Source organism: Marmota marmota, unplaced genomic scaffold (assembly GCF_001458135.2).
Source record: "Marmota marmota marmota unplaced genomic scaffold, marMar, whole genome shotgun sequence".
Classification (NCBI taxonomy): domain Eukaryota; kingdom Metazoa; phylum Chordata; class Mammalia; order Rodentia; family Sciuridae; genus Marmota; species Marmota marmota.
The window spans coordinates 27,638,365-27,665,679 of record NW_026000185.1 but is presented as its reverse complement, the minus strand read 5'-3'; the positions used below and the strand labels follow the sequence as shown (position 1 = coordinate 27,665,679).

General features: G+C 47.4%; 2 protein-coding genes across 6 annotated transcripts; one reads left to right on the top strand and one right to left on the bottom strand.

Annotated features, from left to right (window-relative positions):
* Positions 1-46: 46 nt before the first annotated feature.
* On the top strand, positions 47-23,931 carry Pom121c (POM121 transmembrane nucleoporin C). The gene is made up of 13 exons (XM_015491434.2): positions 47-87; positions 732-947; positions 1,277-1,435; positions 3,494-3,574; positions 7,881-8,052; positions 15,106-15,197; positions 15,695-15,768; positions 16,167-16,291; positions 16,397-16,499; positions 17,192-17,365; positions 18,030-19,793; positions 21,271-21,393; positions 21,773-23,931. The coding sequence occupies exons 2-13, from the start codon at positions 883-885 to the stop codon at positions 21,868-21,870; spliced, it is 3,030 nt and encodes a 1,009-aa protein (XP_015346920.1). The 5' UTR covers positions 47-87; positions 732-882; the 3' UTR covers positions 21,871-23,931.
* Nsun5 (NOP2/Sun RNA methyltransferase 5) lies at positions 17,342-27,315 on the bottom strand. 5 transcript variants are annotated; one of them, XM_048789946.1, is made up of 10 exons: positions 27,162-27,283; positions 26,917-27,063; positions 26,457-26,631; positions 26,255-26,363; positions 25,734-25,872; positions 25,540-25,655; positions 24,898-25,076; positions 24,503-24,710; positions 24,287-24,427; positions 17,342-17,877 (listed from the first exon to the last, which is right to left on the bottom strand). In XM_048789946.1, exons 1-10 carry the CDS (start codon positions 27,252-27,254, stop codon positions 17,856-17,858), a joined length of 1,329 nt encoding a protein of 442 aa, XP_048645903.1. In that variant the 5' UTR covers positions 27,255-27,283; the 3' UTR covers positions 17,342-17,855. The 5 variants fall into 5 exon arrangements, with proteins under 5 accessions (XP_048645903.1, XP_015346923.1, XP_015346922.1 ...); XM_015491437.2 differs by lacking the exon at positions 17,342-17,877 and adding an exon at positions 23,927-24,203 and having other exon boundaries at positions 26,917-27,039; positions 27,162-27,315; XM_015491436.2 differs by lacking the exon at positions 17,342-17,877 and adding an exon at positions 23,927-24,208 and having other exon boundaries at positions 26,917-27,039; positions 27,162-27,314.

Here is a 27,315-nt window from a genome sequence, read left to right as displayed (position 1 = left end):
GTGGCTCAGTGGTCTAGTGCCCTGAGTTCAATCCCCAGTACCCACCCCCACCCCTCTCCCGCGGCCCTCCCGGAGGCCGGCGCACAGGTAAGAGCACAGCGCGGAGCGTCGACCCCGACCCCCGCCTAATTCGGTGTAAGTCTCCTGCCCTCCTCTGCCTCGGGCGAACCGCGGTCTTAACACTCCTCCCCTCCCAGTTCCTAGGCTGCTGGACCGTAGTGCCTGTGGGCCTGGGAGAACGCGAGCCTCCGCAACGAGCCAAAATACTTCTTTGCGTTTAGTCACCGGAATGTTTGGCTGTTTTGTCTGGACCAGAGAAATGATACCAGGCTCAGGAAATGCCTCGTTGATAAAGCCTGACTGACTAAAAAAACATAGTGAAAGTGTTAAATTTTTAGAGTTTTGATAAATATATTTAGTTGAGAAAATGAACTAATGTGCATTTTTCTGATTAGCATAAACTGATCCAAAGAATACTGAAAAATTTCTCCCAGTGCAACCCAGTAGCATAGTGTACATGTGTAGGCAAGGTTTTCAATTTCACTGTAAAATTGTTGAAGTCTGTGGTAGAGACAGCTGTTGAACAGCTGCCACTTTCTGCCCACAGATGGAAATTTGCCATAAAAATACTGTGTTCTGTATTGCTTGGAAAGAGATATAAACTCTCTGGAAAATGTCTGATGTTCTTTTAAGTTTCTCTGGTTCTATGGTGTGTCTCTCATTCTTCATAGGGATTGTGGGACTTTACCCAGTCGGTTTGTAATAACCCCTCGAAGACGCTATCCGATCCAGCAGGCCCAATATTCCTTGCTGGGGGTATTGCCCACAGTGTGCTGGAATGGTTGTCACAAGAAGGCTGTGCTCTCTTCTCGGAACTCAAAGATGGTGTGTAGCCCAGTGACTGTGAGGATTGCCCCTCCGAATAGCAAGCTAACTCGTTCTCCAGCGTGAGTATTATTGGAAGAGTGCTCTCCCTTTATGCCTGCTTTTTTCTTCTATAGTTGTTTCTCTGGCAAAACAATTATTAAAATGAAGAAGAAAGAAAGGAAAAGAAATGACTGCTTATTTAAATGAGAAACCCCAAGTTCTAATAAAAACCTTCGTTTATTTTTTGTCCCTGAGGGTAGCTTTCATTGTTCAGGACAGGTTCTGTGAATATATAAATGATATTTTTGCCAATTGGTTAGATTATGGTTTCCAGAGGCTTGGGTCTAATGCTGTGTGGTATAGCAATTAAAATATCTTACACCTGCTACAATCTTGTCTTTTGTTACAGACCAGAGCGGTTAATCAACTCAACACTGCCCTCACCATCGAGTAGTGTCCCAGACCCATGTGCAAAGGAGACTGTGCTGAACGCCCTCAAAGAGAGGAAGAAAAGGATTGTGGAGGAAGAAGACCAAGTGTTTGTTGATGGCCAAGAGAATAAGAGAAGGTAGCAGGCCCCACAGATGCTCAATGGGCTCCTGTGCGGATCCTGAGTGTTCAGTGAAATCTAGGTCATTCTTATAAAGGGACAGTAGCCAGCTTCAGTTTGTGAGTCTTTAAAGTCCCCTTCTCTCATGTCCTGGTAATAAGGACATTAATGTTATTCAGTTTGTAAAGACAGATTAGATAATTTTTATAGTTTTATTCTTTCCATAAGTACTGTAGATTATCCACGTTGGGATCCTACTTCTGATATAAATATGTTAAATATTATTTGGGGAAGAGAATTCTCAAGTCTTCTCAATTTTATGTTCAATAACTTGGGTTTAAAATCATAACTACTTAAGGAAGTGCTTGTCAAAAGTGAACTAGAGTATGGTCTGTTTGTATGAAGATGAAACCAATTTCCTTATTTTGTTTATATGATTACTCAATAAATATGGAGTTAAAAACTTCCTAAGTACAGTGAGAGGAGAGGTAGTTAAGTGGCTCTTTGGGATACAGGACTATTTATGCTTACCAAGGAGTCACCTGAGGATTATTTTATTTATTTATTTATTTGTTTATTTTGTGTGTGTGTGTGTGTGCTGGGGATTGAACCCAGGGGCTCTCCACTTATTTTTGCAATTCAGCAAATATTTACTGAGCACCCATTGTAATGCCAGACCCTGTTCCAGGATCTATGGACAATAAACGAGACAGAATCCCAGCCCTCGTGGGACATTTTTGAGAGAGATAGGCAGTTTTTAATTTGTTTGTTTGTTTATTTGTTTTGTAGTTGTAGATGGGCAGTATGTCTTTATTTTATTAGTTTTGCTTTTATATGGTGCTGAGGATCAAATTTAGTGCCTCACACATGCAAGGCAAGCACTCTGCCACTGAGCTACCGCCCCAGCCCAAGACAGGCAATTTTTAAAAATGTCAAAATGAACAATGTAATCATGGATTGTAAGTATATGGGGATAAAAAAAAAAACAGGGAGATAAAGGTAACAAGAATGGGCTTCTTCATATCTAGTGGTCAGGGAAGAGCTCAGAGGAGAGAGTGAACCCCACACCTGAAGAACATGACTTTTGTCCCCATTAGCTTGACTGGATTGTTTATACCCAGCAGTTTTAAAGTTGGCTGTCCATGGTACTGTAGAAGACAAAATTAAGTAAAGGAAATCTTAATTTGTGTATATGCATTAAGAATATAGGAAAATCAGGTGATGATGACCCAGACATAGAATTTCAGTTGTGATAAATGAGCAGTTCGTGCTGATATCATCTAGGTAAGTAGAAATGGCAGAGGATGAGTAGGGCAGTGGCACTTGCCAATAATGTAAGTGACTTCAAGAGACTGAAGCAGGGGGATCACAAGTTCAAGGCCAGCCTGGGCAACTTAGCAAAGACCTTGTTTCAAAATAAAAACTTAAAAAGGGGGCTGGGAATGTGGCTCAATAGTAAACTAAATGTGAGTTCAAACATTACTGCAAAATTAAGAATGGCAGAGGGCAGGGAGGAAATAATTTTTATGGTCCAGGTAGGTGTCTCGTGTTCTCCAGGATGAAGATTTTTCTTGGCTGTGGTGCATGTACAACTAAAGATTCAGTCTTATCTTTCCCATGATTGAAATAAGCAGTGATCACGTGTCATTTACATGCTCTTATATGTGATATGTAGATTTTTACCTAACCGTTTTGGCATGTTAACCTCCAGAGCACTGTGAGGTGTGTGGATTGGTCCTCGACACACTTGGGGTTTTTGTTTTTATTTTTTCAAATTTGTGGGTGTTGGGTTTTAAATTTATGATCATAATACTTCAGTGTCAAGTTAGCAAGTAAGAAATTGATACACCTGTGTAGTTCAAAAGGTCTTAAAGTATTTTCATGCTATCCTTCATTACCAGGGCTATCTCAGATAAAATTTACCTTTCAAAGACTTAGAGGTTTCAAACAACTTTTTCCTTTTCTAGAATGTAATCTATGTTCCACAGAGGTAGTATATAATCCCAGGGGTCTGAAATATGCTTTGGGTGATGGGGGGTCATGTTATTTCACTGAGAATTTTTTTGTTTATTGTAGGCGCCATGATAGCAGTGGGAGTGGACATTCAGCATTTGAGCCCCTGGTGGCCAATGGAGTCCCTGCTTCTTTTGTACCGAAGTAAGTGAGAGTTCATCTGGATGAAATAAATATCAGCTGTTGAGGAAAAGGGCATTGTCACATCTGCTGCCCTTAAGATTTCTCTTTGCTTTTTGATTTGCTAAGTAGTTCAGGTTCACATTTTGAAATCAGGAAGGAACATTTTGAGGAACCTGCTACATTAACTGTCTTCTGTCCAATTTCTTTTCATATTTTTACATTAATATGAATAAACTGCTAAAGCTTAAGGGCTTGTAAATGTATATGATGACCAGGTATGTAAACAGAAGGATCACAAGGCTTGTTTAAATAGATTAAATGCAATAAGTTTCTGCATTTGAGTTTGAAAATACATTGGAGAAGTGGGCATGGTGTCACACTTCAGGAATCCCAGCTACTCTAGAGGCTGAGGCAGGAGAATCACAAATTTGAGGGCAGCCTCAGCAACTTAGTGAGACCCTGGCTGAGTAAAAAAAAAAAGGTGGGGGGCTAGGGGTGTAGCTCAGTAATTAAACATCCCTGGGTGCAATCTCCTATAAATGTACCAAAAGAAAAAAAATGGAGGGGAAACAAAATGGAGGGGGGAAAATTAGAAATATGTGTGGAAAGGCTTAGTATAACTTACACATAACTTATGTGATGTGGCTGTCACAAAAGCTAATGTGATCCTACTCTGCTGTTAGAAGATGATTAGAATGAAGCTGGGAAGTGTGGTTAGTCCTGCTTTCCATAGTTATGCTTCGACTGTCAGAACCTCATGTTCAGTTCAACATACAAGAAAGGATGTATGCAAACTGAGATTAATTCCAGTCAAGCAACCAAGAGATTAAGGGGATTTGTTGTTTTGGGGGTTTTGTTTTGTTTTTCCTTTTCATTGTGCATTATAAGCATACATAACTGGGATTCATTGTTGGGTTTTTCTTAATGTTTAATTTTTAAAAGATTTATTTTAATTAGATATATATGACAGCAGAATGCATTTTGATTCACTGTACACAACTGCAGCACACCTGTTCATTTCTATGGTTGTACATGATGTGGCATCACACCTATGTGCAGTCATACAAGTACCAAGGGTAATGATATCCATCTGATTCCACCATCTTTCCTGCCCCTATACCCCTCCCCCACTCCTCCCTCCCCTTTGCCCCATCAAAATTTCTCCATTTTTCCCATGCCCCCCTCCCCCAATCATGGATCATCATCCACTTATTAGAGAGAACATTCTGCCCTTGGTTTTTAGGGATTGGCTTACTTCACTTAGCATGACATTCTCCAGCTTCATCCATTTACCTGCAAATGCCGTAGTTTATTCTCTTTTAATGCTGGGTAATATTCCATTGTGAATACATACCACAGTTTCTTTATTCGTTCATCTATTGAAGGGCATCTACGTTGCTTTCATAGTTTAGCTATTGTGAAATGAGGTGCTATGAACATTGATGTGGCTGTGTTACTATAGTATGCTGATTTTAAGTCCTTCAGATATAGATCGAGGAGTGGGATAGCTGGGTCACATGGTGGTTTCATTCCAAGTTTTCTAAGGAATCTCCATACTGCCTTCCAGATTGGGTGCACTAATTTGCACTCCCACCAGCAATGTATGAGTGTGCCTTTTCCCCCACATCTTCACCAACATTTATTGTTGTCTGTATTCTTTTTTTTTTTAATATTTATTTTTTAGTTGTAGTTGGACACTATATGTTTGTTTTATTTATTTACATGTGATAGGTTTATCAAATGTATATCTTCTGAGGAGGGTCTTTTTAGCTCCTTAGCCCATTATTGATTGGGTTGTTTTTTTTTTGGTGTTAAGTTTTTAATGGATTTTTTTTTCATACATAGACGCAGTAACTTTATTTTATTTATATACTCTTATGTGGTGCTGAGGATTGAACCCAGTGCCTCACTCTTGGGAGTCAAGCGCTCTACTGCTGAGCTACACCCCAGCCACCAGTGTTGTTTTTTGAGTTCTTTATATATCCTGACGGGCGTGTGGCAAAAATTTGTTTCCAAAATGTAGACTCTCTCTTTACCTCATTTGTTTCTTTTGCTGAGATAAAGCTTTTTAGTTTGCATCCATCCCATTTATAAATTCTTGATTTTATTTCTTAGGCTTTCAGGAGTCTTGTTAAGGAAGTTGGGGCCCAATCCAACATGATGAGGATTGGGCCTACTTTTTCTTACTGTTAGGCGCAGGGTGACTGGTGTAATTCCTAGGTCCTTGTTCTACTTTTGAGTTTGTGCAGGTGAGAGGGGTTTATTTTCATTTTGCTGAATATGGATTTCCATTTCTCCCAGCACCATTTGTGAAGAGGCTATCTTTTCTCCAGTGTGTTTTTGGTGTCTTTGTCTAGTATGAGATAACCGTATTTATGTAGGTTTGTGTCTGTGTTGTCTATTCTGTACCATTGGTCTACGTGTCTGCTTGGTTCCAATACCATGTCATTTTTGTTACTATAGCTCAGTAGTATAGTTTAAGGTCTGATGTTATGCTGCCTCCTGCTTCACTCTTCTTGCTAAGGATTGCTTTGGTTATTCCGGGTCTCTTATTTTTCCAAATGAATTTCATGTTTGCTTTTTCTACTTCTGTAAGAACTGACAATGGGATTTTAATTGGAATCACATTGAATCTGTATAGTGCTTTGGGTAGTATGGCCATTATGACAATATTAATTTTGCCTATCCAAGAGCATGGGAGATCTTTCCATCTTCTAAAGTCTTCACTTTCTTTCTTTAGTGTTTGGTAGTTTTCATTGTAGAGGTCTTTCGCCTCTTTTTTGTTAAGTTGATTCCCAAGTGTTGTATTTCTTTATTTTTTTGGATGCTATTGTAAATGGGGTAGTTTTCCTAATTTCTTTCAGAGAAAATTTCTTACATCACTGATGTATAGAAATACATTAGATTTATGGGTATTGATTTTATATCCTGCTACTTTGCTGAATTCCTTTATTAATTCTAGAAATTTTCTGGTGGAGTTTTTTGGGCCCTCTAAGTATAGAATCATGTTGTCAGCAAATAATGATAGTTTGAGTTCTTTTCCTTTAATTTCATATCCCTTTAATTTCTTTTGTCTAATTGCTCTGGCTAGAGTTTCAGGGACCATGTTGAATAGAAGTGGTGAAAGAGGGCATCCCGGTCTTTTTCCAGGATTCATTGTCACATATTCATACATATTCACAATATAATAGTCTACTTGGGTCAGTTTTACTTTCCAGTACCTCCCCTTCTCCTGCCCCCTGTCCTTTCCTCTGTTGGTCTCCCTTCTGTTTTCATGAGACACTTCCCACCCTTTGTTTTTTCCTCTCTGGCTTCCACGTGTGAGAGAAAACATACAGCACTTGACTTTCCAAGTCTGGTTTATTCCACTGAGCATGTTCTCTAGTTCTTTCCACGCACCAGCAGAAGACATAATTTAATTTTTCTTTATGTCTGAATGAAAGTCTGTATGTATGTATACCATGTTTTCTTTGTTCATTGAGTCATTGGCAGACACCTGGGCTGGTCCCATAATTGGGCTGTTGGGAATGTTCAGGGGATTTGGAAACCACCAGAAGGGGTGGTGGTGATAGGTGAGGGAGTTTTGAGGATACAGAAGTACTAGCCCAGAGGAGAATGACCTCAGGGGGAATATTGGGAAGTAAGGAAAGGAAGCAGAGTGGTCCTCCAAAAGGTAAAGAACTGTCAAGGCTCCATCTGGCTGCAGGTAAGATCTGTGGGTAAGAGCTTAGAGAAAGACTTCCTAATAATGAAGCGTAGAATGTACGGCTCATGGCTGGCACAGATCACTCTGGGAGGTTGTTGTCTGTATTGTAGCAGGAAGGATATGTGGGGAATGTCTGTTTTGGTTGTAGGTTTAGAAACAATAGTTGGTTCCTCTTAACTCTTTCTTTTGGCAGCTTTATCGAGGTATAATTGACATATAATGCACTGTACCTATTTGAAGTATAAAATATGCTAAGTTTTGCCACATATGCCCTTGTCACACCATTCTGATGAAGGTAATGAACACGTTCATCACCCCCAGACTCCTTCGTGCTTCTCTTGTAATCAAGCCCACCCTGCTCCAGCTGTCACTGCTTTGTCTCTATAGATGAGTGTGCATTTTCTAGAATATTATATAAATGGAATCGCACATTTGAGTTTTGAATGTTTGGCTTTCTCTACTGACTTTCTCAGATATATTTAGCCAAATTGTGAGCAGTGCCAATTAAGAGCACTGTCCTCTTCCTTCCATCTGTATGTAGAAAGGTATTATAACCACAGATGGACCCATGGAAGGATGCTGCCTTCAGTAGTACATCTAACCTTTTCCCTTTTCCCTTAGACCTGGGTCTCTGAAGAGAGGTCTCACTTCCCAAAGCTCAGATGACCACTTGAACAAGCGATCACGCACCTCTTCTGTGAGCTCCCTGACAAGCACGTGCACAGGTGGCATTCTTAGCTCCAGCCGCAATGCGATCACCAGTTCCTATAGTTCCACCCGTGGCATCTCACAGGTACAGTGGTGGCTCTGTGCTGCTGGGGCTGCGGGGGAAGGGGTGGGGTGGGGGTCCTGGTGTCACTTAATGAAAATGATTACCAACATTGGGATTATCTCTAAGCTAACAGAGATTCAAAGCCTTATATAATAAACAAACTGTAGACCGGTGGAATGGAATAGAAAGTAGAAGTAAATAGGGTAGAAATAGAGCTATTATTGCAAATAAATGTAAGATGGCTGAACAGGTCAGTAAATAGTATTAATTTGATCCAAAGCTTGGTTGTCTGGGTTGCATTGGACCATAGAAGAGATTTATCCTATAGGCATGTAATATTTAGAGTAAGCTTTAAGCAAAACTGGTTGATTGTTGTTGAGAAAGGGGATTATGTCGTGCAAGGAAAAAAAAAACAAAACTCTGCTGCCAGCCAAGCTGGGGCTGAAATCTTGGCTCTGACACTTAATAGGTAAAGGGCCTTGGACAGGTGAATCATTTGAACTCTTCCTCATCTTTGACGGATTATTAAAGCACCCCTTCAGCAGTGTGTCCATGGTGGGTACTATAGATGGGAACTGCTTTAAAAAAAAAAAATGTGGCAAAAAAGGTTATTGAGGGGAGAGATTTTGAGACATGTTCATCAGTCCTGAAGCCCTTATAGCAATATCAGTGAAAGATGAAGCTGAGCCTTTAATTTCTTTTGTCTGTCTAATTGCTCTGGCTAGAGTTTCAGGGACCATGTTGAATAGAAGTGGTGAAGAGGCCATCCCCCGTCTTGTTCCAGGATTCATTGTCACATATTCATACATACTCACAATATAACAGTCTACTTGGGTCAGTTTTATTTCCCGGTACCCCTTCCCCTCCCCTTCTCCTGCCCCCTGTCCTTTCCTCTGTTTTCATGAGACACTTCCCACCCTTTGTTTTTTCCTCTCTGGAATCCATGTATGAGAGAAAACATACAGCACTTGAGTTTCATTGAGTGGTCATGGGAGCGAAAATGGCACCACTGAAACCTTTCCCTTGAGCACCTGTTCTGTGTGGGGCTCAGTGCTAAGCCGGATACATGCATTTCCTAGCTTAGTCACCACAGTGGCCCCATAAATTACATACTTATTCCTATTTTTAAATTATTTTTATTATATAAAAAATTTCCAATATAAATAGCTACAGGAAACGCCACTGTAGCTTCAGTAGTTACCAGCGTTTTTTTGGATAAGGAGCCTTAACTGAGCTCATCACCTTTGTTACTGAACGTTTGTCTTTATTCTATAATACTCTCATATCCCCTTTTTCATGTCTTTTTTTTTTTTTTTTTTAATGGATCCCTTTTGCAGAATTTCCTACATTCTGGATTCAGTTTACGTCATTATAATGTCGTTTCAAAAGATGTATTCTCTCCTATTCCTTGTGAGTAGTTGGATCCTGGAGCTTGATTAGATTGAAGCACCATTATTTGAGCAGGTACTGCGTAGTGGTGCTGTGTTTCCTGACATATCTCATCTCAGCAGGCAGGCGACATCTGGTTTCCCACTTCAGGAATGCGAATATTGACCGCTGGTTTTGGTGTTGCTGGTCTGATTCATTTAAATATTCTTTTGGACTTTTCCTCTGGTGGTTTTAGTAGCCATTTGTCATCTTTAGCTAGATCTGCTGTTGTTGGGGGTTGAAAATGGGGATATTCGTTTTTTATGGTTCCTGCATATATTACCTTGATAACCTGTGTGGAAGAAAACATTCTTCCTAGAAAGGGTCAGGGTAATCAGATGGCACAGCTGACTGCAGAAGGGACCATCGGAAATTTTGCTATTGCTGGTAATTATCTTTATTAACTTCCAAATTTTTGTAGACATTTCATATTTTTCAATACATTGTGGTTAATTTTTACACAGAGACTTTTCCAATGTTGGCTGGTGGGAATCCTTTCAAACTGGCTCCTGTTGCTGGGCACAGTGGCGCACGCCTGTAATCCCAGTGGCTCTGGAGGGAGAGGCAGGAGGATCATGAGTTCAAAGCCAGCCTCAGCAACTTACTGAGGCCCTAAGCAACTTAGTGAGACCTTGTCTCAAAATAAAAAAAAGGACTAAGATGTGACTCAGGGTTTATACCCAAAGGACTTAAAATCAGCTTGCTTAAAAATAGTGACGCAGTATGACCAATGTGATTCTGCAATCTGTACAATCAGAAAAATGAGAAAAATAGTGACGCAGCCACATCAATGTTTACAGCAACTCAATTCATAATAGCTAGACTGTGGAACCAACCTAGGGCTCAATAGATGAATGGATAAAGAAATGTGGTATGTATACTCAATGGAATATTACTCAGCTTTAAAGAAGAGTGAAATTATGGCATTTGCCAGTAAATGGTTGGAGTTGGAGAATATCATGCTAAGCAAAATAAGCCAAACCCACAAAACCAAAGGCCAAATGTTTTCTCTAATATGTGGATTCTAAGTCACAATAAGGCAGGGGGCACTAGGGAAGAATAGTATTCCCTTAGATTAAGGCAGAGGGAAGTAATGGGAGGGGAGGGGATGTGGGGATAGGAAAGACAGTAGAATGAAACAGACATTACTGGATGTATGTATGTGACTGCATGACCAATATGATTCTGCAACACGTACACTCAGAAAAATGAGAAAATATGTCCCATCTATGTACAGTATATCAAAGTGCATAAATGTATTGTACAATCATGCATAACTAATTAAAACAAATTTTCTATGAATGTTTTTAGTTGTAGGTGGACATTAATACCTTTATTTATTTTTATGTGGTGCTGAGGATCAGACCCAGTGCCTCACACACGCTAGGCGAGCACTATACCACTGAGCCACAACCCAGCCTCTTTAAACAAATTTTCAGGTTTCACTTTGTTTTAAATATAAAAAATTTAAAAATGTGGCATAGTGGTTAAGTGCCCTTGAGTTCAATCCCCAGTACCCCCCCCCCAAAAAAAAACTGTCTCCTGTATCCTTCTGTTTAGACCCCAGCAGTCTTTGATAAATAGTCTTTTTTTTTTTTTTTTTTAAGAGAGAGAGAATTTTTTAACATTTATTTTTTAGTTTTCGGCGGACACAATATTTTTGTTTGTATGTGGTGCTGAGGATCGAATCCGGGCCGCACGCATGCCAGGCGAGCGCACTACCGCTTGAGCCACATCCCCAGCCCCAGATAAATAGTCTTATTGCTTTTGATCCCTCCCCAAAATCTTTGTACATTTCCAGCTCAGACTAAAGTTGGCTGTTTCTTCAAATAGTTTTGGTTTCTTCCAGTGGAAATTCTATTAGAACCTAGTCTAGGTTCTAGCAGAGATACAGATCCTCCAAAAAGAAGAATCAGAATCATTAGTTCATAATGACATTTCAAATTCACACTTAAGATGGTAGGATTTTTTACATAAAATTACTTTGGTTTTAAATTTTTATGTATTCTTGCACAAAAAATGTTGGGTCATGATTAATTTCTTGGTTGATCATTGCGTACTGTTCAGCACCCTGTGGCCATGGTGCTTGGTGGGGAACAGGGGAGCATCTGTCTACATTCTGGCCAACAAAGTTGGTTCTCACAGTTTGGGGTTTTCATCTATTGGACAGGTGAAGAACAGTATCTGATTTTTGTCTCATGAGTGAACATGGGCTTCTTTTCGTATGTTGAATGATTTTTTTTATTCTCGTTCCATTATCATTAGTTCATAACTTTTGCACATTTTTTTGAAGGGCTGCTGGTCTTTGCTCATTTTCAAGAGTTTTTTCTATATTAGAGAAACCTATTCCAAATGAAATGAAGTTTTAAATATAAAATAGAAACCACAGAAATATTAGCAGAAACAGGCTTCTTGTGCGTTGCTGCTGGGAGTGTGAGTGAGCTCCTCCTCGCCGGGCCAGAAATGGTCGGTGCTGGAGGTGCTGCCCACTGACCAGCAGCGGTGCTCGCAGAAAGCTCCCTGTTCAGTAGGGCAGCTAACACTTTTAGAAGAATACCTTTACTTTCAGTTTACACTTTCAGAACTAGCACTATATGATTCTGTTCCTGTTTACATCCTTACCAAAAATTTATAAAAAGCAAGGTTCAGAAGAACTCCATGCAGCGCCCTCTTCTTTGGGCGGCTGGGTTTGTGTGTGATTCCACAATGCTTTCTTGCCTTCTCATCTTTAATCTGGTAACGTGACTGGGTAGGTATTGTCCATATGTCCTTGTGTCATACTTTCATACAACCGGCAGTTCAGCAGAAACTGACAATAAGTATTGAGACAAAAGGGAAATTATTATTTATTTAATTCTTTGAGACAGGATCTTGCTAAGTTGCTGGGGCTGGCCTCAAAGTTACAGATTCTCCTGCCTCAGCCTCACAAGTAGCCAGGAGTTACAGGCTATGTGCTGTTGTGCCCAGTAGGAGTTTACTCTTTACTGTATATTATTCTTATTTGTTGAAATGTATGCCTTTCTTGGTTTCAAAAGAATATTTAAGCATTGATAATTTTCATGTGAAAATAGAAACTGAAAGCAGTATTCCATTATCCTGGCTCTCCTGGTCTCTGCTCCATGGCTTGCTGCTGTTAACATTCTTACTGTATATTCTTACTGCAGGTACAATCAATGTCACTTAACAAGAAATGTATCATTAGTGAATTTTTTCATCATTGAGTGAGCGCCATAGAGTTAGTGCACTTACCTGACCTAGTTGGTATAGGTCAGCCACTCAGTGTAGCCTCTTGGTGCTACGAAAGGAACTCAGTAAACATGAGATGGATGAGTCTGCTGCAGATGTAGCAGGCACAGTTTTATAGTAAACCTTCTTGTATACGTAAGTAGGAATACACTCTAAATAAATATATACATCAGGAGCACAGTCTTTTATTTTATTATCCTTATCAAGCATTAGATCCTGGCTGGGCATGGTGGCGCTTGCTTGTAAATGTGTCAGTGGTAGTAGGAATGCTGGATTGAGCCCAAGGGCATTTTACCACTGAGCTGCATCCTCAGTCCTCTTTACTTTTTAATTTGGAGACAAGGGTCTCACTGAGTTGCTGAGGCTGACCTTGAACTTGTGATCCTCCTGCCCCAGCCTCCTGGGAGTACAGGCGAGTGCCACCACACCTGGCAGTGTAGCAGGTTCATACCAGCATCACTAGAAATCCCTGCGTCATGCCAGTCTTAACAGGTGTGGGAGGTCTTCGGCTCCATCATTTATGTAATGTGTCACTGACCGACGTGTTGTCTTGCAGTACCGGGCTGGCAGAGTGCCAGGATTGGGGCCTCTTTTTCATAATAAAGAGGCAGCATGTGCGCTTTTCCTTTCCAAGTGTCTTACCTGTTATATTTTTTATAACATTCTTTGTCATATAATCTTATTTTTTTAATGGCTTTTGAAATTGTAGTGTAATATACAGAGAAACACAAATCATGACCACCCATCCGCTGGTCAGGTAATAGACATTTTTAACACCTAGCGCCCCCTGGTTTGCACTTTGCATCACTGTACTTTTTCCTCCTTTCCTTCCTGAATATTTTTAGTACCACAAATAGTTTTTTCCTTGGTTTTGAATTTGGTATAAATGGAAGCAGAGCATGCATTTGTCATTTTATGTTTGACTTCTTCCAGTCAACATTTTACTTGTGAGGTTCGTCCGGGTATGTCACTGAGTCATTCATTATTGTTGCTTTATACAAGTCTTTTGTTTGGTGCACATATATAAAGTTTGTGTATGTTCAGTTTAAGCAGATGTTGCCTGTTTATTTTATTTTATTGACACCAGGGATTGAACCCAGGGGTGCTTAACCACTGAGCCACATCTTCAGCTCTTTTAGTTTTTATTTTGAGACAGGGTCTGGTTAAGATGCTTAGGGCCTCACTAATTGCTGAGGCTGGCTTTGATCTCAAGACCGTCCTGCCTCAGCCTCCTGAGCCACTGGGATTACAGACATGTACCACTGTTCCTGGCACAATTTCTGGAGTGCTTTAGTTTATACTTTTAGGATCAACAGTACATGGTCTTGTTCCTGTTGTTCCGCTTCCTCACCACTCTTGGTACTGTCAGTCTCTGGCCGTTCTTATGGATGTTAGGTGGTATTCCACTGTGGCTTTTACTTTGCATTTCCCCAATAACTGGTAAGACAGAAGTGAGAACTGTTTATTGACTATTCATATACCCTTTTGTAAGAAATATCAGTGGACTCGCTGGCCAGAGTATGTGCCTAGTGTCCGCTCTGTGTCCACTGTCTTTGCTGTCAGGGACTTTTCCTGGTAGAAAAGACAGATACGGATGATCTGCACATAATCATAGATGCCAGAAGTGTAGCAAAAATCACAAATGTCATGACAGCATGTTTTGAAAAATAAAGCCAGGTGTGGTGAATGGGGAGGCAGAGACAGGAGGATGGTAAGTTTGAGGCTAGTCAGGGTAACTGAGCAAATCTTGTCTCAACATAAAAAATAAAGGGGCTGGGAATGTAGTTCAGTGATAGAACATCCCTGGGTTCAATCTCCCTTATCACAAAAAAGTTTAAAACTAAACTTAATGAAAACAAGATTTAGTTTACTGGCTTATCTTCCTAAAAGTGTGTTTAAATTTACTTTTTTCTCCTCCATAGATAGTCTGGAGTAGACTTGTGCATATAGCTCTGTATTGTTACTGAATATCATCAATCCTACTACTACTTTTTAAGTATTTTTTTAATATTTATTTTTTAGTTGTAGTTGGACACAATACCTTTATTTTATTTATTTTTATGTGGTGCTGAGGATCGAACCCAGGGCCTTGCACGTGCTAGGTGCTCTACCGGTGAGCCACATCCCAGCCCCTCAGTCCTACTTCTTATATGCAAAAGGTGCATTCATTCCTTCTGTGTTTAGACTTTTCTTTCCTTTTTTGCTTCCATAATTGTAATTGCCACAATACCATAACTGACAATTGACTTTCTTTTCAGGGGTCTTCACAAAGAAATATTTTTTAGTTCCTTAAAAAGGGACTTTACATGCAGTGATGAACACAACCACAAGAGTATCTATCTCTAGGGTTGTGTGCCCAGATGTCCCTGGGCTCAGTTGTGTAATTCTGGTTGATTTCAGCTGTGGAAGAGGAGTGGTCCCCCTGCGTCCCCCTTCTCTAGCCCAGCTTCCTCCCGCTCTCAGACTCCGGAGAGGCCAGCCAAGAAAACCAGGTGATTATCACCTCCTCCAGTGACCGTTTGCCCTGTGTGGACAGGCAGGGATGAGGAGGGAGGGGTTGGAGCTGGCTCTCGGGCATTGCATGACTCAGACTCAGTGGATCAAGAGCGTAAGACTCAGAGAAGGGCAGTGATGCGGGTGCCCACCAGCATGGCCCTCCTCCTGCGGCCTCGCACACTGGCTGCACAGGCCCTGCTCTGCCTCTTGCTTCAGCAGCCACTCAACAGGAGTGCTGAGAGGGTTCTGGGTATGCAGCCAACTGCAGCTCTGCTCCTTGGAGATCTAGGCTCGGCAGACTGCGTGGGGTTGTGGTTGGTTTAAGACAGGCTTCTCTGGGATCTTTGTTTCTATAGGAATTCTCCTTTGACCTTTTTTATGTTGACATACTAAGATCTTTAGCATGGTTAAGAATGATGTGGCCTAGGCTCCTTGGCAGTTAGAAGGGTGTAGAACATTATCAAACTGAATTCCACCTTTCAAAACCCCACAGAGAAGAGGAGCCATGTCAGCATTCCAGTTCCTCGACTCCACTGGTGGCCGACAAGGAGTCCCAGGGAGAAAAGGGTGAGTGGATGAGCAAGCAGGAGCGGTGGGTGGAGGGATGGCTGAAGGAGTACCGCTGAGAACACCTGGCGGAGCTTTGCCCTGTCTAGCTAGGGCAGCCTGGCTTCACAGTTAAAGGAGAGGGTCATACAGACAAGTCCCATGTAACACGGTCACTGGGTAGGCAGCTGTACCCAGTATACCCAGTAAGCATTGGATGCTGCATTTGGAGCAATTAACTATTTCCTCTCGACTATTAGAAATAATCTTACAGATACCATCTGGGGGCCCCAGCCATGGAAGATAGCATCTTTTTAGACACACAGTGACAACTCAGTGTTAAAAGCCAAGTGGATAGAAAAGCACTCTGCCCTGCTGGGAGAGGGAAGGAAGCCAGCAGGCCCTCTTCCTGTCTTTAGTTGCAGACACAACCTCTCGGAATCAGCCGAACTCGTGGGCTTCCCCGTCTACACCTGGCAGCTCTGGACAACGGAAACGGAAGATCCCGCTGCTGCCCTCCAGGCGAGGGGACCAACTGACCTTGGTATGTCTAGTCACCCACGTTGGCCCTCTTGCATCTTGGGAGGGCTGGTGCAAGTGAGCTTCTGCCACTGTACGATGGCGCAGCCTCTCCATTCCTCGTTGACAGCCTCCACCGCCTCAGCTTGGTTATTCCGTCACTGCTGAGGACCTTGACCTGGAGAAGAAAGCTTCACTCCAGTGGTTCAACAAGGTCTTGGAGGACAAGACTGGTAAGGGGTGCACATCAGTGGCACATCCGAAGGCCCCATGTGTTCGTTTCCTTTGGTTTTGGTTTTATTGTTCTTCTAAAGGGTTTCCTAAGAAAGAGTTTCTTGTTTTCCTTTGTTGTTCTTCTGAGAAGTCCAGCTAGGTGTTTTTGTTTTTGTTTGGTATGGGGATTAAACCCAGAGGCACTTTGAACTCAGGGACGATTAGCCACTGAGCCACATCCCCAGCCACCTTTCTGTATTTTATTTAGGGACAAGGTCTCACAGAATTGCTTAGGGCCTTGCTAAATTTCTGAATCTGGCTTTGAACTCGCCATCCTCCTGCCTCAGTCTCCTGAGCCACTTGGGATTATAGGCAGGCGCCACCACCCCCAGCCACCTACCTTTTCATTAAATCCTGGAGCACAGTGAGCACCGGTTTTTTTTGTTTGTTTGTTTTTTGTTTTTGCTGCTTTGTTTTTATATTTTTTAGATGTCATTCATTTATTTATACATGGTGTGGAGAATCGAACCCAGTGCCTCCCTCACACATGGTAGACGAGTGTTCTACCACTCAGCCCCAGCCCCAGCCCCCAGTGAGCACTATTGAGGGGAACAATTTCTAGATCAAGCTGCTAGCCCTGGAGCTTCCCTGTGCCATCTTGAAAGAATTCTCCAGCAAGGAGCAAAGGTTGAATCTTGTGTCTCTCCCTCAGATGTTTCTCCAAACTCCGTCAGTGAGAACCCACCCGCCACTCAGCCTTCTTTCACTTTCACCCTGCCTGCTGTGGGGACCCCTTCCGCAGCAGCCTCCCCGCAAGCCACGGGCACCAACCCATTGTTAGAGAGCCTGAAGAAGATGCAGAGTCCCCCAGACCCGTCCCTCCCAGGTAAGCACCGTGCAGTGTTGGCCCTCGGGATGAAGCCCAGCCTCGTGCTTCTCTGTCAGTCTAAAGTTGCTGCTGCCTCGAGTAAAACTGGGAAGGCAGCATGGGTCGGGCTCCACTCGAAGCCCAGTCTTAGGACTGCTTTGAGCCTTGCTGTCATCATCTGTAAATGAGAGGACCACCCTGCGAGGTATCTGCAGTGTGGCTTACTAGACCACAGCCCCAAATAAGATAAGTTCCTCCACGTGGGTTTCCAGGGTCAGTTGAATATCACAGGCCCAGGCCTTCGGGGTACTGCCAGTGTGCAACCTCTTACTGCACTTCCTCAGACAGTAGTCCAGGTGTAGTGTGCAGCCTACCGGGGCCAGGGGCAGAGAGTCTCCTCCTCGCAGCTGGTGAGTGAGCATGGTGCATCTCCATTAGACAAGACCTGTCTAGGTCAGTGCTCTGGTGACGTGGCGCCTCCACGTATAACCTCGAGTTAGGTCCTGGGTTATTCCCTTCTGTCTTGTGGTCTGGGGGATGGAAACAGGAGAACCTCTGAGTGAGCTTCATAGGCTGTGGCGTAGACTTGTCACACCTCTCAGCTGACCTAGGGAGGCACCAGAGGCGCAGACATGCTGGTTCTGTCCTACTAGAGAACTCGGGTTTCTTACTTTCTTCCCAGAATCTGCTGAAGTGGCCACCACCACAGGCCCGTCACCTCTGAAGACACCCAGCCTGCTGACCTCCCTTGGCTCTCCACCACCAGGGCCCCTGCCAGGCACCTCTTCAGACTCAAAATCCACAGCCACTTTCTTGGGGCTGGTCCCTGCCTCCTCCACAGCACCTGTCGTGGACACCAAGTCACCTCCAGCCCTTCAGACCGACACATCTGCCAAAGCCCCAGGCCCGCCTACCCCCTCCCCCACCTCCAAGCAGAGTGGGCTGTTCGGCATGTCGAGCAGCATGCCCTCTGCCCCTTCCCCGGCTGCCCCTGCTGCCCCGGCTGCCCCTGCTGCCCTGGCTGCCCCTGCCGCTCCTGCCGCCGCTGCCACTCCTGCCGACCCTGCTGCCCCTGCCGCCCCGGCTTCTCCAGCCACCCCAGCTGCCCTAGCCACGTCTTCTGCTTCTCCCATGTTCAAGCCCATTTTCATGACACCACCTAAAAGCGAGAGCGAAGGCCCCTCTGTCACATCCGTCACAGCTGCAGCTGTTTCTAGCTCCACCCAGCCCATGACCACCAGTACTGCCACCCCAACTTTTAAGCCCATCTTTGGTGACCTGGGGCCACCTGCATCTGTGCCCTTGCCTGCTCCCTTTTCCTTCAAGCCAACAACGGCTGCTGCAGCCCCAGCTGCCCCTCTCTTTGCTGGCCTGGCCACTGCCACCTCGGCCATGGCTCCAACCACCACTGCCAGCACATCCACAGACTCTGCTTCCAAACCTGCTTTTTGCTTTGGGGTCAGCAGCGTGGCCAGCGCTGGTGGCAGCACAACTGGCAGCGTGACCCCCGCCTCTCATCCCTTCCCCTTTGGAGCACCCCCTGCCTCTGCCGCCAGCTTCACCCCAGCCGTGGGCTCTGTATTCCAGTTTGGCAAATCCACTGCCACACCAACGTCCACAGCAGCCACCACCTTTGGCCAGTCCTTGCCCGGTGCTGTTGAGGTGGCCACCACCAGTAGCAGCAGCAACAGCAACAGCACTGCTGGCTTCAGTGGCTTTGGCAGTTCCCTTGCCACCTCAGCCTGCACCACCAGCAGCCAGCCCACCCTGACTTTCAGCAACACCACCACCCCCGCGTTCAGCATTCCCTTTGGCTCCAGTGCCAAGCCCTCCCTCCCAGCATATCCAGTGGCCACCCCCCAGCCCACATTCGGGGCTGCTGATGGGCAGCAGCAGGGGTCCTCCAAGCCAGCCCTTGCTCCAAGCTTTGGCAGCTCGTTCACTTTTGGGAACTCTGCAGCCCCTGCCCCGTCTGCAGCACCGGCGACGGCCCAGCCTGCCTTTGGCAGCTCAACACAGTCAGCTTTTGGCTTGAAGACCACCGCCTCAGCCTTCGGCGCCCCTGCCAGCACACAGCCAGCCTTTGGAGGCACGACGCCTGTTTTCTCCTTCGGTGCAGCCACCACCTCTGGCTTTGGAGCTACCACCCAGACCACCCCCAGTGGGACCAGTGGCTCAGTGTTTGGCAGCTCAACTCCGTCCCCTTTCACATTTGGGGGATCTGCAGCCCCAGCTGCCAGTGGGGGCTTCGGGCTCAGTGTGGCTGCCCCAGGCCCCAGCTCCACCTCTGGGGCCTTCAGTTTTGGAGCTGGACAGAGTGGGACCACAGGAACTGCCACCCCCTTTGGTGGGGGCTTAAGTCAGAATGCCCTGGGTGCACCCAGCCAGAGCACACCCTTTGCCTTCAATGTGGCTGGCACACCTGAGAGCAAACCTGTGTTTGGAGGTAAGATCAGGAGTGGGTGTGGTCTGCTAGGACTGATGCTGGGTAAAGGAATTTGTTGGTAAAGACGAGTGAATTGCAGGTGGCACTAAGTGTTCGCTAGTGCCTTTCAGGGGTCATGGAAAGCCTTTCTGAGCAGTCCATTTCTGCTGAGGGACGTCTGTGTCAGAAGGACTGGCATGTGGGTGGGGAGCTCGTGAGCCTGGCTGGTGCTAGGGCCCAGGGGCAGAGGGAGGCGAGCTTGGCTACAGATGGAAGATGGTGTGAGAGAGGTTCTGAGACAGGCAGAGGTGAGTCTCGGGCTCCAGTGATTGGATTTTAAGTATCAAGGGAATTGTAGAATTTGCAGCAGAATGAAGTGGTCTTATTTGCCATCTGGAAGGTGAATTTTTGTCCTCAGAGCTTCTGTTTCCTTGACTAAATAGAGAAATACCAGGCATGGTGGTCAACTGTAATCCTAGTGACTAGGCAGGAGGAGGGTCAGAGATTGGAGTCCGGCCTGGGCGAATACAAAAAGGGCTGGATGTGGCTCAGTGGGAGAGCACTGCCCAGCATGCATGAGGCATGGGTTCAGGCCAGTACTGCAGAAGAGAAGCCTGAACTTCAAGTCAGCACTGTATCTTTTCCAGCAGCTCTTGGCTGTTGAGGTTAAAACAGGCAGGTACTGCTGATCTCCAGCCTATGGGGGAATGCAGCAGGAGGGCAGTGGACTTCAGGTCTCTGGCAGGAGAAGGTGGAAGGTTGTTGTGGGGACCCTGAGCTGGAAGAAGCAGGTGAGGCCTGCAGTGACTTGTTGGAGCTGGAGCAGTTGACAAGTGAATGTAGGGGTGGGTGGCGGAGGTCATTGGGTTGCTGAGGAATCCTGAATCATCCTGACAGCTGGCAAAGTCACCACGGATTGTGATGGAGAGGGCAACAGTGAGCCAAGGGCCCACTGAATAAAAGAGGACATCTGGCAGTTGATAGATGTTCAGGAGCAAGACTGATGATATTGAAGGAGCATGGAAGAGAAGTGGTCTGGACACAGCTTCTGGAGAGCAGGGAAGGTCCTGCCCCCCTCCAGCCTGACCAGAGAGGCAGCTTTCTCTGGCAGGGGGAGGAAGAGTGGGCAGGGCAGCCACGCTGGGCCGATCAGGGCCCTGCAGAGGGAGTTCCAGAGCACCTGGGAAGATCAGATGGTCCAACAGGGTGGTGCGCTGGAGTGAGGTGAGTCAGGCTGTCAGAGGGCAGGTTGGCAGAACAGAAGAGGCATGGCATGCCTGGGCTATGTGCACAGAAAGTGGGGGCACTGAGGGCCTGCTGGCTCACCTGAGCTCCAGGTGTGACCGCTGCAGTTGGCTATGGTGGTGTGAACCAGGGCTGGCAGGTCCTGTGGGAAGCACCCCTGCAAAAAGCAGACCCTCTGCCTAGTTTCTCTGCCGTCTGTTTTCTTTCCTCTGACCCTGGCTCAGTCTCTACAGTCCTCTGCTGTCTGTTCTAGGCACCTCCACACCCACCTTTGGGCAGAGCACCCCGACTGCTGGAGTGGGCACAGTGGGCAGCAGCCTCTCCTTTGGGGCTTCCTCAACACCCACCCAGGGCTTTGTTGGAGTTGGGCCTTTCGGTAAGTAGCCATCTCTCCACTGCCAGTGTCATCTGCTTTTCTTCTCTGTGAGGAGGAACTGGGGTGTATGGCAAGGTTCCTGGCTCTCCAAGCCCCTGTGGAGACAGCTCCTGGGGGTCCAGCACCACCCAGCGTGGACTTGGATAGCAGAGTTGAGAAGACAGTCCCAGGACACTTGGGGAAGTCAAGTAAAAATGGATTTGTGGGCCTCCCTATGGGACTTTTGGAGGTTTTGCATTTTAATAGCCTCTTCATGGGGCTGCTGTGGCATCTGAGGACCCTGTTCAAGTCCCCACCATCTTGTTGACTTAGAGCTGATGCCTCAAAACCATGTGCTCTGGGAGCAGCTACCTGATGAGGTCTTGTCGAATCTTTCCAGGATCAGCAGCCCCTTCGTTTTCCATTGGTGCCGGATCCAAGACCCCAGGGGCTCGACAGCGACTACAGGCCCGACGGCAGCACAACCGCAAGAAGTAGCCTCTGTCCTGTCCCCATTCCCAGCCCTTGCCCAAATCTGGACCTCAGCACCTGCTAGGAAGAGCCTCTGACCCTTCGAGTTCCGTAAAACAGAACTATCCTAGATCTCTGGCTTCAGCCACCAAGGGAGGTGGTGGCAGCCCTGGGGCCCTTTCCCTTCTGGAGAGAGTTGGCACCTCAGGGAGGGGGCAGGCGAGGGCAGGGCTAAAGCCCGAAACCTGTACTTGAACAGTTGCACTGGTGAGGCTGGAGAACTAAAGAAACATCTGTACATACTGTCCGCTCTCTTCCCCGGCTTGTCTATTGTGTCACTTAAGTCAGATGGCTTCCCTTCCCACCTCCCCCACCCCCAGGACCATCCTTGCCAGAGGGTGTGCAATGCACCCACTTGAATCTCTGTTGCGTTTCATGGGATTGGGGAAAATGGATTATCCCTAAGCTTTACCTGCTTGGCTAGGCTATAAGTGGTTCTCTTCCTCTGGTCCCTTTTGGGGACTCTTATTTCCCCATTACTTGCTGCTTTGTCCCTCACTGGTTCCCTGCAGGATTCCTTTTTAAATGACATTGAATCTAGCTTTGCCTTGGAGACCCCAGTGGGTGTTTCTCCCACTGCCCCCTTTCTCCCTGCCAGGTCTGAGTCCAGTCTCGTCTCCTGCCCTCTGCCAGTTTGGCCCCTAAAAGCTTGGTGGCTCAAGACTGTTAGTCTGGCAGAGCCAGCGCAAGACCTTTGCTGCAGGAGAAGCTCTCGGAGCAGGCAGGATGCCCACAGCTGCTTTCTGCTGCCTCCTCCCCCTGCTGGCCTCACTGGCCACCCTCTGCCTCCGGGATTGTCCACCCCATGCCTTGTCCTGTTGTCACTGTCTGAAGCCCATGTCTGTTGCTCTTTGAATCGAGTTTGGAGGAAGAATTGAATTGTATGTGTGGCGGCATGTTGGTAGTGCCGGACCTAACTGTCTCAAGCCTCCTGGCCTGGCCAATCAAAGTGGCACCACTTGAGAGCCACAGTGCTGGCTCCTGGGTTTTCTAGTGGTGGTTAGACTTTAAGGGCTGGCAGCCCAAGGGATGGGGCCTTAGGGAAGCAAAGACCCTCTCCTTCCAACATTCCTCTCCCACCTCCTGACCTCACTAGGCAAGGCAACTCCCAGTATGTCCAGTGTACACCAATGAACCTTCCTTGAAGTCAGACCCTAGTTCTTTCCTAAATAGGACCCCTGCCAACCCTCCCCTTCTCCCCTGGCTCCCAAACCACACTCCCCAGGCCCTAGAGCCTTGCTGCCACGCCCATCCTCTTTGGAAGAAGTATGAATGCGTGTGTCTAAATTAAAAGAAAATATTTAAAACATTTTTTAACAAAATAAAAAATTTATTTTTGTATTTAAGCTAAATTGCCTTTTAAATTCCTTCAAGCTTGGTTCATTGAGGTGGTTAAGTATAAATGCTGTTGATTAGAATTAGCTGCATAGTTAGGTTATGCCTGTGTGAAGGAGGGGCTCAAATGCTGTCCCAGGCAGCTTTCCTGAGGGGCTGGAGCTCCTTCTGGACATGTTATATAAGTGTAATTCTTATTTTATAAATAATGTGATGTAGCTGTAGTTAGTCCCCTCCCCCTTTGTGACTGAGGCTGAAATGTCTTGTGGCAGGGGACTGCCTCCACCCCAAGGAGAGCTGGGCACTTGCTGCCCTAGCTGTGTGGGGGCTGAGGAAGGAGCCAGGACCTCAAGTCCCAAATACCTGTTAGGACTGGCGGGGTGGGGGTGGGGCACAGGTCTAGGGATGGAGCCTCTGCCTGTACCTGGTGTGGGGCGGAGCCTCTTAGTTTTAGTCTGAGCTAGTTCACCTGAGCTCCACAGCAGGCCAGGAACCCCTTGAAGAGGGGGGCCTGCTCCAGCCTGGGTGTGAGTGCGTACGTGTACATTGTACATGTTCTGCACTGGACAGAACAGGAGGCTGGACTTTCCATTACAAATAAAGGTGTAATTCCTGTTGTCTAGTTGGACTTTTTAGTATGAATGTGAGATTTTTCTCCTTATGTCATTACGAATAAAAAACTGTGACCTATCAGACGCCTGTGTTCTGCCTTTTATTTATGTAGGCAGCCCCCAGGGAGGGACCCAAGGGACTAACTAGGACCCTCCACTCTGTCCTTCCTGCCAGCTGCCTCTGGCACTAACAGCAGTCCTGTGGAGCCTACAGGCAGCCTGGGCAGCCTCACTTCCCACAGGTGGCCTCAACGACTGCACCTGCAGCCTGCACAGTGGCCTTTTGCCGTCTCCTCTTTCTCTTTGGGGCTGGGCCGGGTGCAAGTTCTGGTGCCAGAGCTTCTGCCTGGGAGGCTGAGCTGGAAGGTTAGGACGGTCAGGTAGGTGTGCCCAAGTCACCCCATACATCCCAAGCAGGCCACCCCTGGCTCCCTCACCTTGGCACCTCTGCCCGTTCAAACACAGCAACGAAGAAGCCACCAGTAAGTGTGGTCTCAGGGGAGGCTCGGAGGCAGTGCTCAGCACCTGGGAAGGTGCTGAGACCCCGGTGGGGCCAGGAGGGCAGGACAGGAGCTAGCCTGCAAGGAAAGAGAGGAGGGATCAGGCTCCAGGGCCCACTTGGCAACCCTTCCATGCCCTGGGGAGGCCGTCACCTGAACCCTGGGTTCTGCTGCAGGGCGTCTCGGACCACATCTTCATTCTCTTCCTGGCAAAGGGAGCATGTTGAGTAGACCAAGCGTCGCAGGAAGGGGAACGAGAGCGCATGGCACAGTGCCCGCTGCTGGAAGCCCGCCAGGGCACGCAAACGCTCCTGGCTAGGTGTACCTGACCCCTGCTCCTCCAGTGGCCTGCTCAGCATCCCTGGGGAGGAGACCGTTTTGATCAGTTTCCCAGGCTGCTGCATCCTGTGCTGAGATCCTACTTGATAAATGAGAACATTTTGCCTGCAGGCCTAAGGTCATTATTGAGTCAGAACCAAGACCCAAACAAACTGGTGTGCTTTAGCTCTGGGGTGGGGTATCCCACAGCCACTCTCTCCCCATCTCACCAGAGCCACTACAAGAAGGATCCAGCAGGATGTACTGGACGCGATCATAACGCTGGTCCGTGGGCGACACGGTCAGGAAGTCGATCTCAGCTAACTCACAGCACGACACACCAGCCCGGGCCAGCAGAGTGGCCATTGATGCCAGCCGCTTGGCATCCAGGTCAAAGGCAAAGATCTTTCTAGGGAAGAGGGCAGAAGGGGGTGATCTGGGAATTCATGGAGCATCTGAGGGAGAGCCAGAGCTCTGACACACCCAACAGCACCACGCACGTCAAGTCAGGACACAGAAAAAAGAATACCTAAGTGTCTTAGGGGGTCTCTGAGATAACAGGCTTAGGAACCTTATCTCACACCTGCAACCCCTGGAAAGCTTTGCCTGGGGAAACTGAACCGCCTCAAGTCTGTCCTCTCAGCCTTCAATATAGTTTTTTTTTTTTTTTAATATTTATTTTTTATTTGTAGGTGGACACAATACCTTTGTTTGTTCTTATGTGGTGTTGAGGATCGAACCCAGGGCCTCATGCTTGCTAGGCAAGCACACCACCACTGAGCCACAACACCAGCCCAGCCATTTGAATAAAGATTTCTTTATTCCTACAAAGTGCAGGACCAGACCAGACCCCATCTGACCTTGGCACTCACCCCTGGTTCTTGAGAAGAGCTGCCAAGTGACTGGTCTTGTTGCCTGGGGCAGCACATGCGTCAATGACGTGAGAACCTGGTGGCGGTGCCAGCAGGGTGGCTGGGAGGCAGCTGGCCTGACAGCGGAGCACAACAGCTGGGTGAATATGGAGCTGGGGCTGGCCTCCCACATCCTTCCCTCACCCACTCCCTACCTTGTCCTGCAAGATGAGGTGACCTGCAAGGTACAGAGGGTGTTCATGCAGATCTGTTTGGGCAGGAAACACAAGCAGCTCCGGCAACAAGGGGTCCAGAAGAAAGTGCTTCCCCTTAAGGGCCCTCAAGTCCTCCAGGCTGCAGGGAATGTGGATCATTAACTCATCTCCTGAATTCCTCCGTGCCAGGCTCCACTTGCACTGTTTATCACAGCCAATATTTTAAATGCTATTAAGTGCTGGGGACGCAGCTCAGTGGAAGAGTACCCGCCTAGCATGTCTGAGGTCTGGGTTCCATCCCCAGCGTGTGAAAAAAAGGTAGAACAAAAGTCCTGGGAGCATCAGTGGGGTGGGGCTGGCCATCAGCCCTTGAAAAGAGACAGGAGAAACTACTAGAAATAGGAAAACCCAAGAAGAGTAGTCACTGCCACCCAGCACCTCTCTTCCCAGACTCCTGCTTCTCTGTGGCCCCAGACACTGCTCCTGGATGAGGGCAGCCAGACAGGACGCTGAGCTCCCACCTGGAAGCCTGGCCCTGGTAGGAGAAACCCTGTCTCTTGAAATAATCAATGGCGTCGCCACAGCAGGTCTTGAGAGTGTTCACTCGCACAAATCGAGGCACCTGGGAGACTAGAGAGCAACAGCGGTGAGCGAGCAGGGACACAGGCCTCTCCTCGGCGGCCTGCCAGTACTGCCCTCCGCGCCCCCTTGCCGCCAGCTCACCTGGGCCGGGCCTCGACCCCACCTCCAGCAAGTCCTCGTTCCGGCTCACGCCCTGGCGAACCTTGAGCCTCGCCAGCTCGGCCTTCAGCCTCGCCTGGTGCCGGCTCAGCAGGGGCTTCCAGCGGCCCCCGGCCCCTCGAAAGCCCTTTCCCAGCAACAACTCATACACTAGCACCTGGGGAGGGAAGACCAAGACCCAGCATTGAGCTCGACTCGCCTCAGAAATTCACACGACTGGAGGCTAAAAGGAGGCCGCAGTCCAGCCCGCTTTAGGTCACGGCGGCTCCCTCGTCCCTCACTACACAAGACCCTGGGGGGCAGATAGAGGGCTGGAACCGGTGCCCTGCCTTCCGGGCCCCGGGAGGCGCGGCTCAGGGGTCGCGGCTGCCCTGCCCCCCGTGCGAACGACCCCGGCGCCCTGCGTCCTCGGCTCCCAGGGACTGCACCCTCCCCCGCTCACCCGGGCCAGGTGCGGCCGCAGCTTCTTCTCGGCGCGGAGGAGGCCGGCGCGGGCGATGACAGCGTCCAGCACGGCGGCGTAGCGCTGCGTCTCGCACACCAGCGCGTACAGCGGCTTCACGTTCTGCGGGCGGCGGGGCGCGCTGGGCTGGCGAAGGGGTGCCGCGCCGCGCCCAGCCGCCCGGTCCCGGCCCCCGCCCCGGCCCCGGACGGGGCGCCCACCTCGCCCGCGCCCAGCGTCGCTACCTGGAAGCTGCTCCCGTACACCAGCGCTTTAATGGAGCCCTGGCGGTTCTCCACGCCCGCCAGCACGGCCGCGGCGGCAGCGTACAGCGCCATGCTGCCGCCCCCGCGTGCCTTTACGGCTCTGTCGCAACGCGCGGCCGGCTTAGCGCCCGCC

Bases quoted from the DNA above. Each gene is read 5' to 3' on its own strand.
- Pom121c (XM_015491434.2), top strand. From the start codon at position 883: ATGGTGTGTAGCCCAGTGACTGTGAGGATTGCCCCTCCGAATAGCAAG. The intron at 19,794-21,270 runs GTAAGATCAGGA...TGTCTGTTCTAG, and splicing joins GAGCAAACCTGTGTTTGGAG to GCACCTCCACACCCACCTTT. The intron at 21,394-21,772 runs GTAAGTAGCCAT...GAATCTTTCCAG, and splicing joins TGTTGGAGTTGGGCCTTTCG to GATCAGCAGCCCCTTCGTTT.
- Nsun5 (XM_048789945.1), bottom strand. From the start codon at position 27,254: ATGGCGCTGTACGCTGCCGCCGCGGCCGTGCTGGCGGGCGTGGAGAAC. The intron at 25,873-26,254 runs GTGGGAGCTCAG...CATTCCCTGCAG, and splicing joins TACCAGGGCCAGGCTTCCAG to CCTGGAGGACTTGAGGGCCC. The intron at 24,711-24,897 runs GTGAGATGGGGA...TCTCCTCCCCAG, and splicing joins TCCTTCTTGTAGTGGCTCTG to GGATGCTGAGCAGGCCACTG.